Source organism: Salvia splendens, chromosome 7 (genome assembly GCF_004379255.2).
Source record: "Salvia splendens isolate huo1 chromosome 7, SspV2, whole genome shotgun sequence".
Classification (NCBI taxonomy): Eukaryota; Viridiplantae; Streptophyta; class Magnoliopsida; order Lamiales; family Lamiaceae; genus Salvia; species Salvia splendens.
The window spans coordinates 8,222,612-8,237,935 of record NC_056038.1 but is presented as its reverse complement, the minus strand read 5'-3'; the positions used below and the strand labels follow the sequence as shown (position 1 = coordinate 8,237,935).

Genomic DNA, 15,324 nt, shown 5'->3' with positions numbered 1-15,324 from the left:
TTTCTGTTAGCGTAACTTAGTTATCTAGTATTTCAGCTCTCTAGCTTAGTTTAGTTCATTTCTCTAACTTAGTTTAGATAGCTTAGTTAAAAGAGCGACCAAAGGGAGCGCTGCAGAATACTCATTTCTGTTAGCGTAACTTAAGTTTCCCGCTGAGATTCTTCTCAGTTTTTACCGCTTTTTAGTTTCCGAAGTGTTAGCATAGTTTAATTTCAGGCTGTAATCAGTTTTTCTAGTTTAATCGAAGTTATTTTCGTTTACATCCTCGCATTTACTTTTTCGCTGTTACCTGCAATTCACTTGACCCAGTAGTTAAATTTCCATTGATCAAGCTAGTTAATTTAATTCTGCCTAGATTAAAAACAGTAGTTAAAAACTCCCAAGTTAGAGGGGTCGGACTTTTTTTTATACTGCTCAGTCATTTTTTTCCGTTTCAGCCCAGATATACTAACCCACAATCGGCCCAATCTTTTTATCTTGGAGGGGCCTTCAAGGTGAATCTTGTGGGATATTATTATATTCATTTTTATGTTTGTGAATCTTGGGTTGGACTTTTTTATGATCGATTGGACAATCGGCCAATCTTTTTTTCGATCGGTTGGACCACTGACCCAAATTTTCAGCCCAGTTATACTGCTAGGTCAGTCATTTTTTTCAGTTTCAGTCCAAATATACTGCTGGGTCAGTTAAATATGACCCACATTCGGCGACCCGCTCTGATACCATGATAGAAATCAATGAGTTACATTCTAAAACCAATTGGTGATAGGAGGAGAGGTTCATGAGACTTATATAGTGAATTAAGCTCTTTGTGTACAGCGGTGTGAGATATTATTATATTTATTTTTATGTTTCAATTGCCAACAGGATATACTAAATGACAGAGTTGAACACTTATTTGAAATCAACTAGCCACAATGACATTAATATGCCGCGATGACAAGAATTCAACGAAAATTGATAATCGTATAAAAATTTAGAATAACTGAAAGTACATATGTTCGGAGACAAAAAAAATAGTTTACATGCAAAATAAGAATCGAATCAAGGTCCTAGTGTCTAAGCATTACTTTCAAAAATAATTTCAAATTTTAGTTAGTGCATCTGACCAACACTTGGAAAATGTCGTCGGCCAAATGCCATGTTAATTGAGATTAATTAACAGTGTGCAATCACTGCAATGTGATAAAAGTATAAATTAGTTAGATAGCAGGTTTTGATGAACTATAATAGCCCTAGTTGTGGATTGGGCAAGGGTTCATGATTAAAGATGTACAATGAAATATGAGTATTATTATGTCAGTTAACATGGATGGTCTGTTCTGTTCAGTCTATGTTCATTAAGCTTTAATCCCACTTTGGTGATGTTATGTTTCACCTGCAGTTTATAGAAACTATGATTGTTGGTCCATGACTTTAGTAAAATGAGATATATTGCTGGTATGAGGCAATTATTCACAACAGAAAGTGAGTTATCTTCTACTGTGTGTCCTTAATCAAGGATGATTACAAGAATCCGTTTAGTTTATAGTGAAAATTTAAGCTGTCGGCAAATGGAATAAATGATATGGGGCATGCTTATAGTTCCTAGCTACACCTAATGTTGCCTAACTACATAAATATATCATTTCTCTTTAGTAAGTAAGCATCATGGCAATCGCCTCCATCTTGGTGTTTAATTTGTACTCATCACTTTTATTCTACTTTAGGGGTACAACTATCATCATTGGCTACCTCCATTCGAGAAGATTGCGTCTTCACACCTATCTTAATTCAATCAATATAAATTAGAATATTGGTCTTTAAAATAATAAATTTTGTACAAATCCTAGTATTTTCAATTGACTTTAAAATTGGTTTAAAGAGTCAAACTTTTCAAAGTGCAATTTTTCCAATTTTTCCAATTTGATTCAAGTAGAAATTTTTCGCCGAATTTTTATTCTTAACATGAATACATGAAACGACATTGTTTCGATGCCCTAATTCTTGAATTTAAACTTTGAATATCTGTTCCTATTAAAATAAATAAAACCTTGTGGATCGTTATGGTTTGAAGAATGACCCCGTTGTGGGAAATTGATACCAATATTAAAATTTATGATTTTTAAGATCATATTCAAAGTTCATGAAAAATACTCTGTATAGTTCACCTAAACATTATGATCTTTAAAACCAATATTCCATATACATTTCATTTCCCAAAAGTAAAGGGAGCAATGCGTGTGTCAGTGTGTAGATATGATTGATATTTAATTTTCTATATAGGCAAGTATTATTAAGCCCTAATGCTTGTGGGCAGTGTGAATGTGAACCATTTCATCCTTCAAAGTTCAGATTTAAAGAGAAGAAAGAAATTTGTGAATTTCCAACAGTTTATTCTATTGGATTACAAAACCGATAATTTCCCCTTAGAAAACACGATTATTCAACTATGCCGTTTAAAAGAATTTAGACAAAGACGATTAAAAGAATTAATTCCTAAACCAACACTATAGTTTGGTTCGAGTTTTCAATTTTTTGTTTAGTATTATTCCAAAAAATAAAAAGAATTCAGTGGTTTAGAATATTTACAGTGGAGCCCTATATAAATATATGGAGGAGTATTATTCAGTTCAAAAATTTGTTCAACTTAGTTTAGCGCATCCACAATGGGACGGATGTCCCGGCGGACATCCCGACGGACTTCCCAAAAACACATTCTGCCACGTCATAAGAACATCCCACTGCATTGCCACGTCATAAGGACATCCCACTACACAATGGCGGACATCCCGACGGACATCCACAAAAAACAATAAAAAAATCGGGACGTCCGCCGGGACGTCCGTCATGTCAACGCAATGGCGGACGTCCCGGAAAGCCGCGGAACTCCGATGTCCGCAGCGGACGTCCGTATCCGTATACATGCTGCCTAATGGCGGACGTCCGCCGGGACATCCGCCGTTGCGGATGCTCATATGTTAAACGCAATTGAATCTTGGTAGGGCGTAATTTATGTAAGAGCCAATCCAGATAGTAATAAAGCTGAAGTAAGAGCCAATCCAAAAGCAGGCCTGCAATTAATAAGATTGGGCTAAAATTGAATGGTCCACTAAAAAAAACACAAATTTTCAATTAAATATTCTAATAAGATTTAATTTATTCATTTGTTTATCACTTTATCTGAGATTAACTAATATGAATAAATTAGAATATTTCGGTAAATAATAGTACTACTTAAATAAAATTTAAAATTGGATAAATACGTAGTACTACATAGTTGTTTAATTAAAATATTATTTTTATTTATATAAAAAATTGGTTAAAGATAGCTTGATTTCGTTTCTATATAAATGTATACCTTTCAAATCAATGCAAACATAGGCCATAGCTCCGATTATTTTAGTTTTTGAGCATCCAAAATAAAATAAATAAAATTTTAATTGATATAGTACTACTTAAAAAATTCTCATAATTAAAAATGATTAACTAAAGAATAAATCAAATTTATTTCTTTTTAATTCAAAATCAAAATTTATGACAAGTTCATCTAAAATAAGTTGTTGAAGAAAAATATATGTACGTCCTTAAGTCTTAATGGACCCCTGGTTAAAATAGAGTATAAATTTCCAAAAGAAAGACTAGTACTACTAAGTTTGATAATATTATAATCCGTCATACAACTTTGCAAATCAATTAAAAAATACATATAGTTTGGATTGATTCTCAGTTAAATTTTTAGTCTTCTATAATAGTACTTAATACGATATTGTAGTTTTTATGAATAAACAATGCTCCTATTATTCAATTCTTGAGATATCCACTTATAATTTTTCGAATTACCAGTAATTTCACCAAAACTTCTCTATATGGTCCAAATTTCATAATTTTTCAATAATTTACCTTAAAATAAAAGATAAAAACTTGTGATGATATTTTCAATTTCTAAAGACTTGAAAATATTTTTAAATTTTAAAAATGTGAAAATACAAATTGAGGAACTGAAAATGAAATTTCCCCCAATAGTAATCGATGTATTCTCATTTCTCAAGCTAGTAACCTAATTTCCAGTTAAGAAACGTTGAATAACTATCTTGGGTCAAAAAAGAGGGCTTCTAATTTAACGGCTGATTCCAAACAGCAAAGAATCGGCGATGGATTGCGCAACCGTTCCGTCTCTCATCTCCGAATTCGTTAACACATTCGTCGATTTCTCCGTCAGCGGCGGCATTTTCCTGCCTCCGGAACCGGAATCGGTTAAAAACTCCACCAGTCCTCTGCGAACCGTGTTTCCTCAGCCCGCCCGCCTCGTCGCCGTTGGAGACATCCACGGCGATCTACCCAAGGCTAAATCGGCCCTGAGGCTCGCCGGCTTGATCGGAGCGGACGACCGATGGTCTGGCGCCACCGCCACCGTTGTCCAAGTAGGCGACATATTCGACCGCGGCGGCGACGAGATTAAGCTTCTTTATTTCTTCGAGAGATTACGGAGGGAGGCGGCCAAGGCCGGCGGCACGGTCATCACGATGAACGGGAACCACGAAATCATGAACGTCGACGCGGATTTCCGGTTCGTAGCGCGCCAGGGGGTTAAGGAGTTCGAAGATTGGGGGTTTTGGCAATGTGTTGGTAATGGTATGAAGAGAATGTGTTTAGGAATTGGTAGCGATCTCGTGTTTAGGGATTTGCTTGACGGCGTGCCGGATGAGATCCCGGGGATTCCGCCGGAGTATTTGAACGGAATTAGGGTTCGGATTGCTGCTCTGCGCCCTAATGGATTGATCTCGAGTAGATTTCTGTCGAAGAATCAGACTGTGGTGGTGGTGGGGGACTCGGTGTTTGCTCACGGCGGCTTGTTGGAGAAGCACGTGGCTTACGGACTGGAGCGGCTGAATGAAGAGGTGAGGGATTGGATTCGTGGATTGAGCGAGAAGGTGGAGAACCGGCTGGTGAGGGGATCGGACTCGGTTGTTTGGTTGAGGAGCTTCTCGAACAAGCTGGTGAAGGACGGGGATTGTTCGATTCTGGAGCATGTGCTGGAGACTATCCCGGGGGCGAGGAGGATGATCATGGGGCACACGATTCAGGAAGAGGGGATTAGCTCTGCCTGTGGCGGCCGCGCCATAAGAATTGATGTGGGAATGTCTAAGCTGTGTGGTGATCGTTTTCCTGAGGTTTTGGAGATTGATGAGAAGTCAGAGCTCAAGGTTTGGACATCCAATCCTTTGTATATCAAACGGCAGTATGATGCTATTCCGAAAGATGGTTTAGGTTCTTTGATCCCTGATCAAAGGCCAAGACAGGTTGAGGTGAATGCTTGAGCATTTGATGGTTTCTTGATTTACTACTGCATTATGCTTGCTAGCAAATGTAGGTGATTATGACTGTTGCTGATTCAAAAGCCTTCAAGAAATATAGAATTCTTGAAGCTGCAGATTGTTTGGCTGGATTGTTCTTGCCAAATTGCTATTAAGCAAATGAATTGCTCTGAAACTTTTCATTAAAAATAACATGTATCTCTAGCACTTAGTTTTTGTGTTAAAATGGTAGCAGAAGACATGAATGGTGTGTTCTTGTGTTTGCATTTTCACTGCTAGCTGCATTGATTCCTATCGTTCTTGTGGTGTTTTGATTAAACATTTTGGTAATCTGATACGGGCCTCCCATCGCCAATCCATCACCGTGCAGCCCTACATCGTCACCATCCGTCAAGCAGCCCACCTTCATTGCAAGGTCCATGCGTTCGTCGAACATTATCCGAATGAATCCACAAGAGCGTGCTGCAATGTGATAAGGCCAACAAAAAGTCGAGACTCTATCTAGTTAGCGTTTTAGAATTTAGGATAAAGTCATTATTAGTTTAGCTAATTAGAGAAATAATATTTCATTAGTTTTCTCCTAACCCTACTTTCAATAGCGTTGCCTCTTTTTTACCTATTCTATCAGTTCTTTGGTTTGCAGGTGTTCTTCGTGGCGCTAATATTAGTTAGCGCCTATCATAATTTGAAAGCGCATGCAAAGTAATTACCACTCTTCTAACAACTTCTCTTTGATATAATAGAGTTGACAAACTTACGAAATACCCAACTTAATAAACCGAACTTACGAAATACACAATCAAAATATAACACCATCTCCAATCATACACCAAAATTCATTTTTGGCATAGACAATTTCTCCAACCATACACCAAACCAAAACTCATTTTTAAATTTTTCAATGGAATAGCAACAAATATGATGTTACTGAAACAAATACTCACAAATGGTTTAAAACTTAAATATAGTGTAAATGATTGGAGTAAAATTACTGTTTGGTATGATCTATACTAAAAAAATGGTTTGAGTTTAGCATAAATGGTTGGAGATGACCTAAGTAAAAACTAAAAGAATACCAGATAGATTTGAGGTGTAATAACTAGGGATGTCAATTGGGCCAATCCTACTTAAATTTCTGAGTTAATCGGACTGCATACCGGTTAGAAATTTTAATCCCTAACCCTAAATGTTCGGACTCTGAATTAGTCCATCAGACTAGTCGGACTAAAAACTACATGAAATTATCTTACAGTATAGTACTTTATAATCTTAAAGATTCTATATTTCTTGTAGATAATAGTATGTCTATATTATTAACAAAATTAAAAGTATGTTCTACTTTATAAATAAAAATATATTTAGCACAAATTTAAAATATAATGTGGATATTTGGAAAACATTAAATTCATAAAAATAAGGAAATATAATCAGTTCGTAAGCATTAATTTATATACTGTATAATTTTATTTGTCCTTGCTCTTTTTTTGAGACCAATATATATTTCCGTCCATCTTTACTACTCGCAAGACGAAAAACAAGTTAAAAAAATCAATTTTTCTTACAAGCCAAACGAACCTGATTAACCCGCCAACCCGAACGGACTAGCCTAATTTCTAATCGAATTGAAATTTTCTAGTCTTAACTCTAATTTTAGCAGACTAATCGAGTCAACTCATTGGGTTCAGGTTGAACTGGCATCTTTATTAGAGCATCTCTAAGGAGAGAGTCAAATAGTGAGGCAAGTCTTATAACTATATCATATTTATCATTTGAGGGAACATCATTTTTGGTCTATGAACTTTGCCAAAGTATCATTTTAGGTCCGTGAACTTTGAAAATATCATTTTAGGTCCGTGAACTTTGAGTTAGTATCATTTGAGGTACTTTTTACTATTTCCAAGTTTTTTTGGATGAAAATACCCTCAATACCTTAAAGTGTATATATTTTAAATAAATTTATCATATACTCATAATTTTTTATAAATATCTTTACAATATATTTTTGACAAATTTTCTAAATATAATTTGACCTTAAATATTATCACTTAATTTTGTGACATGCAAGTAAAATTGCTTCTTCAATTTTTTATATTAGTTTTTTTTTTAAATTGAATAAAGAACTTTTCTTTAATAATAAAAAATTGAATAAAGATCTTTTCTTGCATGTCACAAAATTAAATGATAATATTGAAGATCAAATTATATTTAGAAAATTTGTCAAAAATATATTGTAAAGATATTTATAAAAAGATCTTTATTCAATTTTTTATTATTAAAGAAAGTTCTTTATTCAATTTTTTTAAAAATTAATATAAAAAAATTGAAGAAGCAATTTTACTTGCATGTCACAAAATTAAGTGATAATATTTAAGGTCAAATTATATTTAGAAAATTTGTTAAAAATATATTGTAAAGATATTTATAAAAAAATATGAATATATGATAAATTTATTAAAAATATATACTTTAAGGTATTGAGGGTAGTTTCATCCAAAAAACTTGGAAATAGTAAAAAGTACCTCAAATGATACTAACTCAAAGTTCACGGACCTAAAATGATATTTTCAAAGTTCACGGACCTAAAATGATACTTTGGCAAAGTTCGTGGACCAAAAATGATGTTCCCTCTTATCATTTTTTCATGAAAAAATATTTTCTAATGGGGATATTTGAAAAGGTATTATACCTTTTCGAATTTTAAAGAGGTATCGTTATTTTTCCATGAATGGAGAGGTCAAATCTTGTAACTACAATTACCTTTTTCTTTCATGAAAAATCAATATCCAAGGGAACAAGTATTTGAGAAGTTATTACACATTTATGTTTTGGGATGCATCTTGTACAATTTTTTTATTTTAGAAAATAATTTACCTTTCTATATACCTTTTCCTTTTGGAGTTTGTTTTTTTTTGGAATGATATATTTCTCTTTTTGGAAAGGTAAATAGAGGATATATCATACATTTCCCCCTTAGAGAATGGAGATGCTCTTAAGAGCACTAGCAATGGTGGCCTATCTCCGGAGCCCATCTCCATTTTTTCCTGCCACGTCAGCAGGCTCATCTCAGAGCCTATCTCCCTGCAATGAGAGCTATCCCAGAGCCCATCTCAGAGCCTATATCTTTTCCACATCATCACTATTTTATATTTTTCACTTTTAATTTAGAGAAATAAAATGATAGTATATAATAACAAGAAATAAAGACAACTCAATAAAAAAGTAAATTTTATTAAAAAGAAAACATCCTACATTTAAAAAAATATAGAATAAAACAAACAAAAAACATTAATAAAAATATTAAAAAACATTGTGACTAGAGAGAAGTAAAATATAGAGTGAGATAAAATGAAGTGGGATAAATGTGAATAATTAGTGGGGAATGGGTTATATATAGGGGATAAAAAATAAATAAAAAATAAATAAAATTAAGAGGAGGAGGAGATCGGTTGTGCCGATCAATCGGCCCTGAGGAGGATCCCATGGTGGGTGGCCATTGGCCCTTGCTCCACAATGAAGGCCTTAGAGAGCCGATGGAGAGGCCGATCGCTTGGCCTCCATTGTGGGTGCTCTAAGGGTGTCCACTATAGGAGCGGCGCGCCGGCCGCCCCCATTCCGATACCGCCCCGCCGGCCTATAATGGAGGGAGCGTCCGCCCCGGGGCGGACGGCACTCCGGCGAGTTATGTGCGAGGACGCACCGGTCCCCGATCGCCGCGCCTATAGGTGCTCCAGCGATCGGCGCGCCAGCCGCCCCCATTAAATTTTTTTCCGAAAATCCTACTATAAATACCACTCCACTGCCACCCATTTTACACCATTTTCAAACAATCTCCATTCATTCACTCTCTACACTTTCACTCTCTAAAAATGCACGGTGGAGACGACGAATCACCCGGCACTGACGAATCGGGATATGGCGGCTATCCTTCCCAGCCGTCGGGTTGGAGTCAAACTCCCCCTCCGTGGGGATCGAGTCCAACTCCTCCTCCATCTCAGTCGTGGAGGTCGAGTCCCACGCCCCAACCTTTTCAGAGGAATTTGAGTCGGTCGGCGTTTGGAGATTACAGACCCAACCTCGACGCGGTTAACCATCCGCGGCCGGAGACCCCTTTCCAATCCAACCAATCTCCTTTCACCGATGCAGATCGAGACGCACTGGACGACGATGATGGGTCTGCTCAGTCCTGGCGTACTGGAAACGCCGGCAGCACGCGTGGATATGCCCGTTCCGACTAGAGTCGGTGGGGCGGGTGGAAGTAGTGGCAACGGGGGCGGCGGAAGAGGCGGCAGCGACGGTGGCGGCTCGGGCAGCGGCGCGGGCAGCGGGGCAGCGGCACCGGCATCCGGCGGTGGACGGGCCACGCACTACACCAAAGCGGAGTCCATTGCTGTGGCGCGGACGTGGGATGCCGTCACATCGGACCCCATAGTGGGCACCGATCAGACTGAGGGGAGTTTTTGGAAGCGCGTCCTGTTGGCATACAACGAGTTCAAACCTCGTTACGGACAATTTTTTTTGGGACTATTGGAAGTGTCCACCTTATAGCCGCGGACTATTATTTTTGTGGGCGCGAACAAATAAACTGAGACTGTGGACCAAAAAGGGGGCGGGGCTATTGGGGCTGTCCGCCTATAGTGGACACTCTAATAATACAATTAGACAAAAGTTAGTATAGTAGTAATAATTATTAGAAGTTTGAGTGGTAAAATATCAATTATGTAAAAATGATGGGGTAAAAATGAAATCTCCGAGTAGGATTAGGCTTCCTAAATCAGAGCCCTCGTTCCCACAAAAGCACCGCATTTCTGCTTCGTCACAAATCCGCACACAGCCGTTCAATCAGATCGATCTAATCTCGCCGGGAGAAATGAGTGGACCGGGGAAGAAGGTTGTCGACGTTGCCTTGAAGGCCGGGAAGGCTATCGATTGGGAAGGGATGGCGAAGCTGCTGGTCTCCGAGGAGGCTCGCCGCGAGTTCTTCACTCTCCACCGCGCTTTCGACGAGGTCAACACCCAGCTCCAGACCAAATTCAGCCAGGTCCATTATTTTTCTTCAATTTATTTATCAATCTGTGCCTGTGTTTACGATTCACTTATGTAGCGTTTGAGCTTCGTTTACATATATCTATTGCGGGGCAGATCTATTTACATCTCCTTCCTGGTTTGATTTTTGGTCCAGCATTTGTCATTTTCCTTTTTTGGTATTAGGTTTCTATGATTTCTGTAGGGGTAAGGAATGAAAAACAATGTGCATTCGTTGAGTGATTGAATTCGTTGTTGGTTGGCTTGCAATTGTTTAATCCTATGTTCTTTTTGATATTTTTTTGTCAATCCGATCCTTTTTCAACCTGCCCAATATCAAGTGCGATAGAGCTTAAATTAGTTGGTTGGACTGCAAGCTAGAGTCTTCTCATATTGTATTATTCTATAATCTATTCAGGTTATCACATTACTGTCTAGTTTTCTACTTTCCTGGTATATAAAATAAAATTATGATTCTTCAACTTAATGTGGTTTCACTAACTCAGCCATCTAGTTTGATGTGGCTGGACTCTGGAGGATGGGGATATCTTAAAGGCATCATGTAATGGTCTTATAACTCATTTGAATGTATATGTCAACTGCTATTTATGTGTCTTTCTTCAAGGTATAGTGGGACGCTAGTGTGTTGGGCTCATAACTTAAGAACCATTGTATGAAATGCCAATTTTCTTCTTTTTTGACTAGTAATGCTACCTCTTTTCCCCACCTTTGGTTCTTTTTAAATGTGCATTCTTTTCCTAGTTTTACTTGAAATTGCTTATTTGCTATATTGGTTGCAAGGTTAGCAGGAATGGTTTTTACATTAAATATTGGCATCTTACTTCTGATGTATATAAAATATAATTGAGTAAAAAATCAAAAAGAAATTTTTATATATTGGAAATATCATTGATACTTTTCACTTTGTTTGAACATTTTCAATAATTACCCAATGATCTTGTGATTTTGTCCAATTAGTATTTCAAACTAGTGTATATTGACATTGATATTGATCTGTACCTAAATTTGGATGCAAGTTTCTTGCTGGGGATACATTGCAGCTATTTCCTGGTTGTTGGATTTAATATGTTTATATACACATGTAGGAACCAGAGCCTGTTGACTGGGAGTACTACAGAAAAGGGATTGGATCTCGTTTGGTTGATATGTACAAGCAAGCCTATGATGGTATGCATTCTGTTTCGTTTGTTTTCTCTTACATTACTGATTTCCAGAACAGCACTAAATTATTGTGATGTCTAGTTGCCTGTTTCAAAGGCTTTATATAAAAGTTCTGAAGTTTGTTGTGATGAGAGGTTTATTCTCTTGTATGAAGTATCTTTCTACTTTCTAGTTGAGGTAATTTTATACTGATAAGCATGTTTAACTTGAAGCTGAACGAAATATATATGAGGCTGTGGTACTATTAATTAGAGCACAATATTTTTTAAGCATATTTTGGTCCATGGCGAGGGAGATAGTCATACACCAGTTTTTTTAACCTTATAAACACCAACATGTGTGTGAAGAGATCCATGATAATTATTCAATGCATAATGGCCCTTCCAAGCCTTTCAGTACAGATGCCAACAAATATCTGTGATGTTCACCTAATCATCTCTCCTTTGTTTTTCAACTTGCTAATCTTATTTCCTCTATTGAATGCAGAAGTTCAAATTCCTAAGTATGTCGACAATGTCACACCTCAGTACAAACCTAAGTTCGATGCTCTGGTGAGAAAATCATAAATATTGTATATACTGCTACTATGATATTGGTCTCTCTCTGTATTTTTTGTTGCCTAATAACTGGATTACATTCTGTTAAGAAGATAGCTTTGGAGTTAGAAAGTGAAGTGCTACTCAAATCATGGCTTCTTTAGCATTAACATGCTTCATTCTAAGTAGCACTTTACAAGTAAAAGAAGTTAAAGATATAATTTTTTTCATGTAATTTGATGCTTTAATGCTATCTCTAGACTGAATACAGTCTAGAGATTCCCCACACGTATGCTTGTATGTTTCTGAATACAGTCTTGGAACTTTTACATGACCTCCCCTGCTCTGCTCACACGGCAACTTAAAATTTGTGCGATGCTACACTTTGTGAATACATGCAGCAAATGTAGTTTTTATTATCGAAAGGCACAATTGCACGCATCTGATGTATACATGTGCTAGTCAATGTTCTACACAATTGGAAGTCACGCGGTGTCCTTAGAACAAGGAGAATCTTATACTGAAATTTCTTGAGGTGCAGCTGGTAGAATTGAAAGAAGCTGAGCAGATGTCACTGAAGGAGTCTGAAAGATTAGAAAAAGAAGTTGCAGAAGTTCAAGATTTGAAGGTGGGACTGTTTCACTCACTCAAATCATACAATGACGCATGCCTACACACAAAAACATGTATGCTTGTGTGTTTCTAATACCTTCTTTTCTTTTGGTGAAACAGAAACGTCTTAGCACCATGACAGCAGATGAATACTTTGAAAAGCACCCCGAACTCAAGAAGAAGTTTGATGATGAGATTCGGAACGACTACTGGGGATATTAGATTTGATCGAATGTTGCATTCCAGACAATCCTGAGGTGATCTTGCTGAGTTTTTACTGCAACTCAAATAAAGAAAACGATGATGTTGTCAATTCATTCTGTCGGTTTGTAATGACCGCGGACATGAATCTTATACGCTATGAGCCTGAGATGCTTTGTTCAGTTTCTGTTGACGATGATGAAAATGAATCATCCCATTTCTAGTTACGTGCATGCTGTGTTATCTACCATTATGTTTTTCTATTCTATATAAAAATGCGTAGAAATCCAGATAACTAGCTATTCTTGCATCATCATCTATCTAGTCTTCTGCCCTCCACCACCAGAAGCAACCGGTTTCCATCCGTGGCGAACTCACTGCTTTAACGCTCCATGCACACAAATTATTGACAAAGGCGAGTCTTCAAATTTGATAAGTATGATCAATGTGTTTGGAACTTCAATCATACATTAACAAAAGAGAAAGTTTAACAAAGTACGCCCTTATAGGATTGAGTCCGTCCAAATTTGATGAGTTTCTTTTTCTCTGTTCCGAACATACAGACATTGACCTTTCTAATTCGGAAAGGCTTGTCTATTCTTTTTCTGAAAGAACTTAGGCCATTGTTTTCTTAGAAAGGTTAGAGCACTTTTTAGAGAAAAGAGGTAAAGAAGGCTGGAAACGAACAAAAGTGAGGTGGAAATTGGAATGTACTGGCACAAATAATGATAACAATCCTCTATACAAATATATCAGCAGAGCTGGGTCATAAGAATCAAAATAGTGTGTTTTTGTATTACGTGCGTCTATAACTATTTGTAAGAAAAGGGAGTGCTCATTCAGTTACAAGAAAGGAAGAAAGAAGTAAAGTTAGAGGCTGATGAAGAAAAGAAGCCTAGAGAAATTAGCCATTGGAATAGCAGTTAGTTTGTTAAATGTAACAGTTAGCTTTCTTGTTTTCTTGATTCTGATTGATAGTCAGTCAGTAGCAGTTGCTACTCAGTTGTAAGAGCTTTAAATAGCTCAAACTCGATTGTATGTAGTTAGAGTGTATTCATTCAATAAAGAGATTCCAATTTCTCCAAGAAATCGCCTACTTTCAATACTAAAGTGTTAGTGTGTGTTTCTGCATAAAGTGTGTGAGTATTTCATATTGCTGAGAGTGTGTGTGAGCCTCGTGTGTGAATCCTAACAAGTGGTGCCGTATGTGGGAAGATTGAAGCTGATTTGCAGAAGATCAAACGGTTTCAGAGATGGCAGCAAGGCTCGATGCAGAAAAATTCACAGGCAAGAATGATTATGGCCTGTGGAAGATGAAGATGAAGGCGGTTTTGATACAACAAGGCTTGGCTGCAGTCCTTTCAAAACCTGATGAGAAGGGAAAGGCTCCAGTGCTTGATGATAAAGCACAGACAAAGATGGAGGAGATGCAGCTCAAGGCACACTCCGCAGTGATTTTGTGCCTTGGAGACAAAGTCTTGAGGGATGATGTTCAAGAGGCCAAGACTGCAGTGGAGATCTTGGACAAGTTGGATGAAGTTTACTTGGCCAAATCTTTGGCTAACCGGCTCTATCTCAAGAAGAGGCTTTATGCCTATAGTTTTTCTGGGGAGAAATCTATCATAGAGCAGTTAGAAGAATTCAACAAGATCATTGATGATCTGGGCTCACTGGATGTCAAGGTTTCAGATGAAGACAAGGCTATTCTCACATTAAATGTTTTGCCTAGCTCTTATGACCAATTGAGTGATGCAATTATCTATGGAAGAGATAAGCCTATTACCTATGCAGAAGTCTACTCAGCCTTGATGGCCAAAGAACTCCAGAAGACTACCAGTAGAGGCTCTGCAGGCTCCAATGTTCAAGCTGCAGAGGCCTTGAATGTTAAGAAGTTCAAGAAGCAGAATTTTAAGAAGAAATTTGAGGGCTCAAAACCCTCAAGCTCTGATGCTCAGAAAGAAACCAGAGCATGTTATTGGTGCAAGAAACCCGAGCATTTGAAGAAGGATTGCCATGCATGGAAGAGAAAGCTAGCTACTGAGGGCCACAACACTTCTGATAGTGTGGAGAGTACTGACCCCCCAGCACAACTCATGAATATCAGTGACAATGGGGTCAGTCACAGGTGGATTATGGACTCGGGGTGCAGCTTCCATATGTGCCCCAATAGAAGCTGGTTTCATGACCTTCAAGAAGCATCAGGTACTGTGGTGCTGGGTAACAACCATGTCTGTCAGATAAGAGGGATAGAGAAGGTAAAGCTAAGCCTACAAGATGGCTCTATAAAGATCCTGACTGGAGTGAGGTATATTCCTGAAGTGAAGAGGAACCTCATCTCATTGGGAATGTTGGAGCAGAAGGGATTCACTATACTAATGAGTCAAGGAAAGTTGCTTGTGAAATCTGGGGATGCAGAGATGATGGAGGCAGAAAGAGAGCATATTCTCTACTATCTAAATGCCAAGGCTGTATAT

The 15,324-nt window shown here is 37.5% G+C and overlaps 2 protein-coding genes across 2 annotated transcripts; both read left to right on the top strand.

The window, feature by feature from the left end:
- Positions 1–4,026: 4,026 nt before the first annotated feature.
- LOC121742600 (shewanella-like protein phosphatase 2) lies at positions 4,027–5,569 on the top strand. Its single transcript, XM_042135793.1, has one exon. The coding sequence runs from the start codon at positions 4,134–4,136 to the stop codon at positions 5,298–5,300; it is 1,167 nt and encodes a 388-aa protein (XP_041991727.1). The 5' UTR covers positions 4,027–4,133; the 3' UTR covers positions 5,301–5,569.
- Positions 5,570–10,025: 4,456 nt separating this feature from the next.
- Positions 10,026–13,077, top strand: LOC121742429 (ATP synthase subunit d, mitochondrial-like). Its single transcript, XM_042135564.1, has 5 exons — positions 10,026–10,335; positions 11,426–11,507; positions 11,988–12,052; positions 12,579–12,665; positions 12,770–13,077. The coding sequence occupies exons 1-5, from the start codon at positions 10,036–10,038 to the stop codon at positions 12,869–12,871; spliced, it is 636 nt and encodes a 211-aa protein (XP_041991498.1). The 5' UTR covers positions 10,026–10,035; the 3' UTR covers positions 12,872–13,077.
- The last annotated feature ends 2,247 nt before the right edge of the window (positions 13,078–15,324 follow it).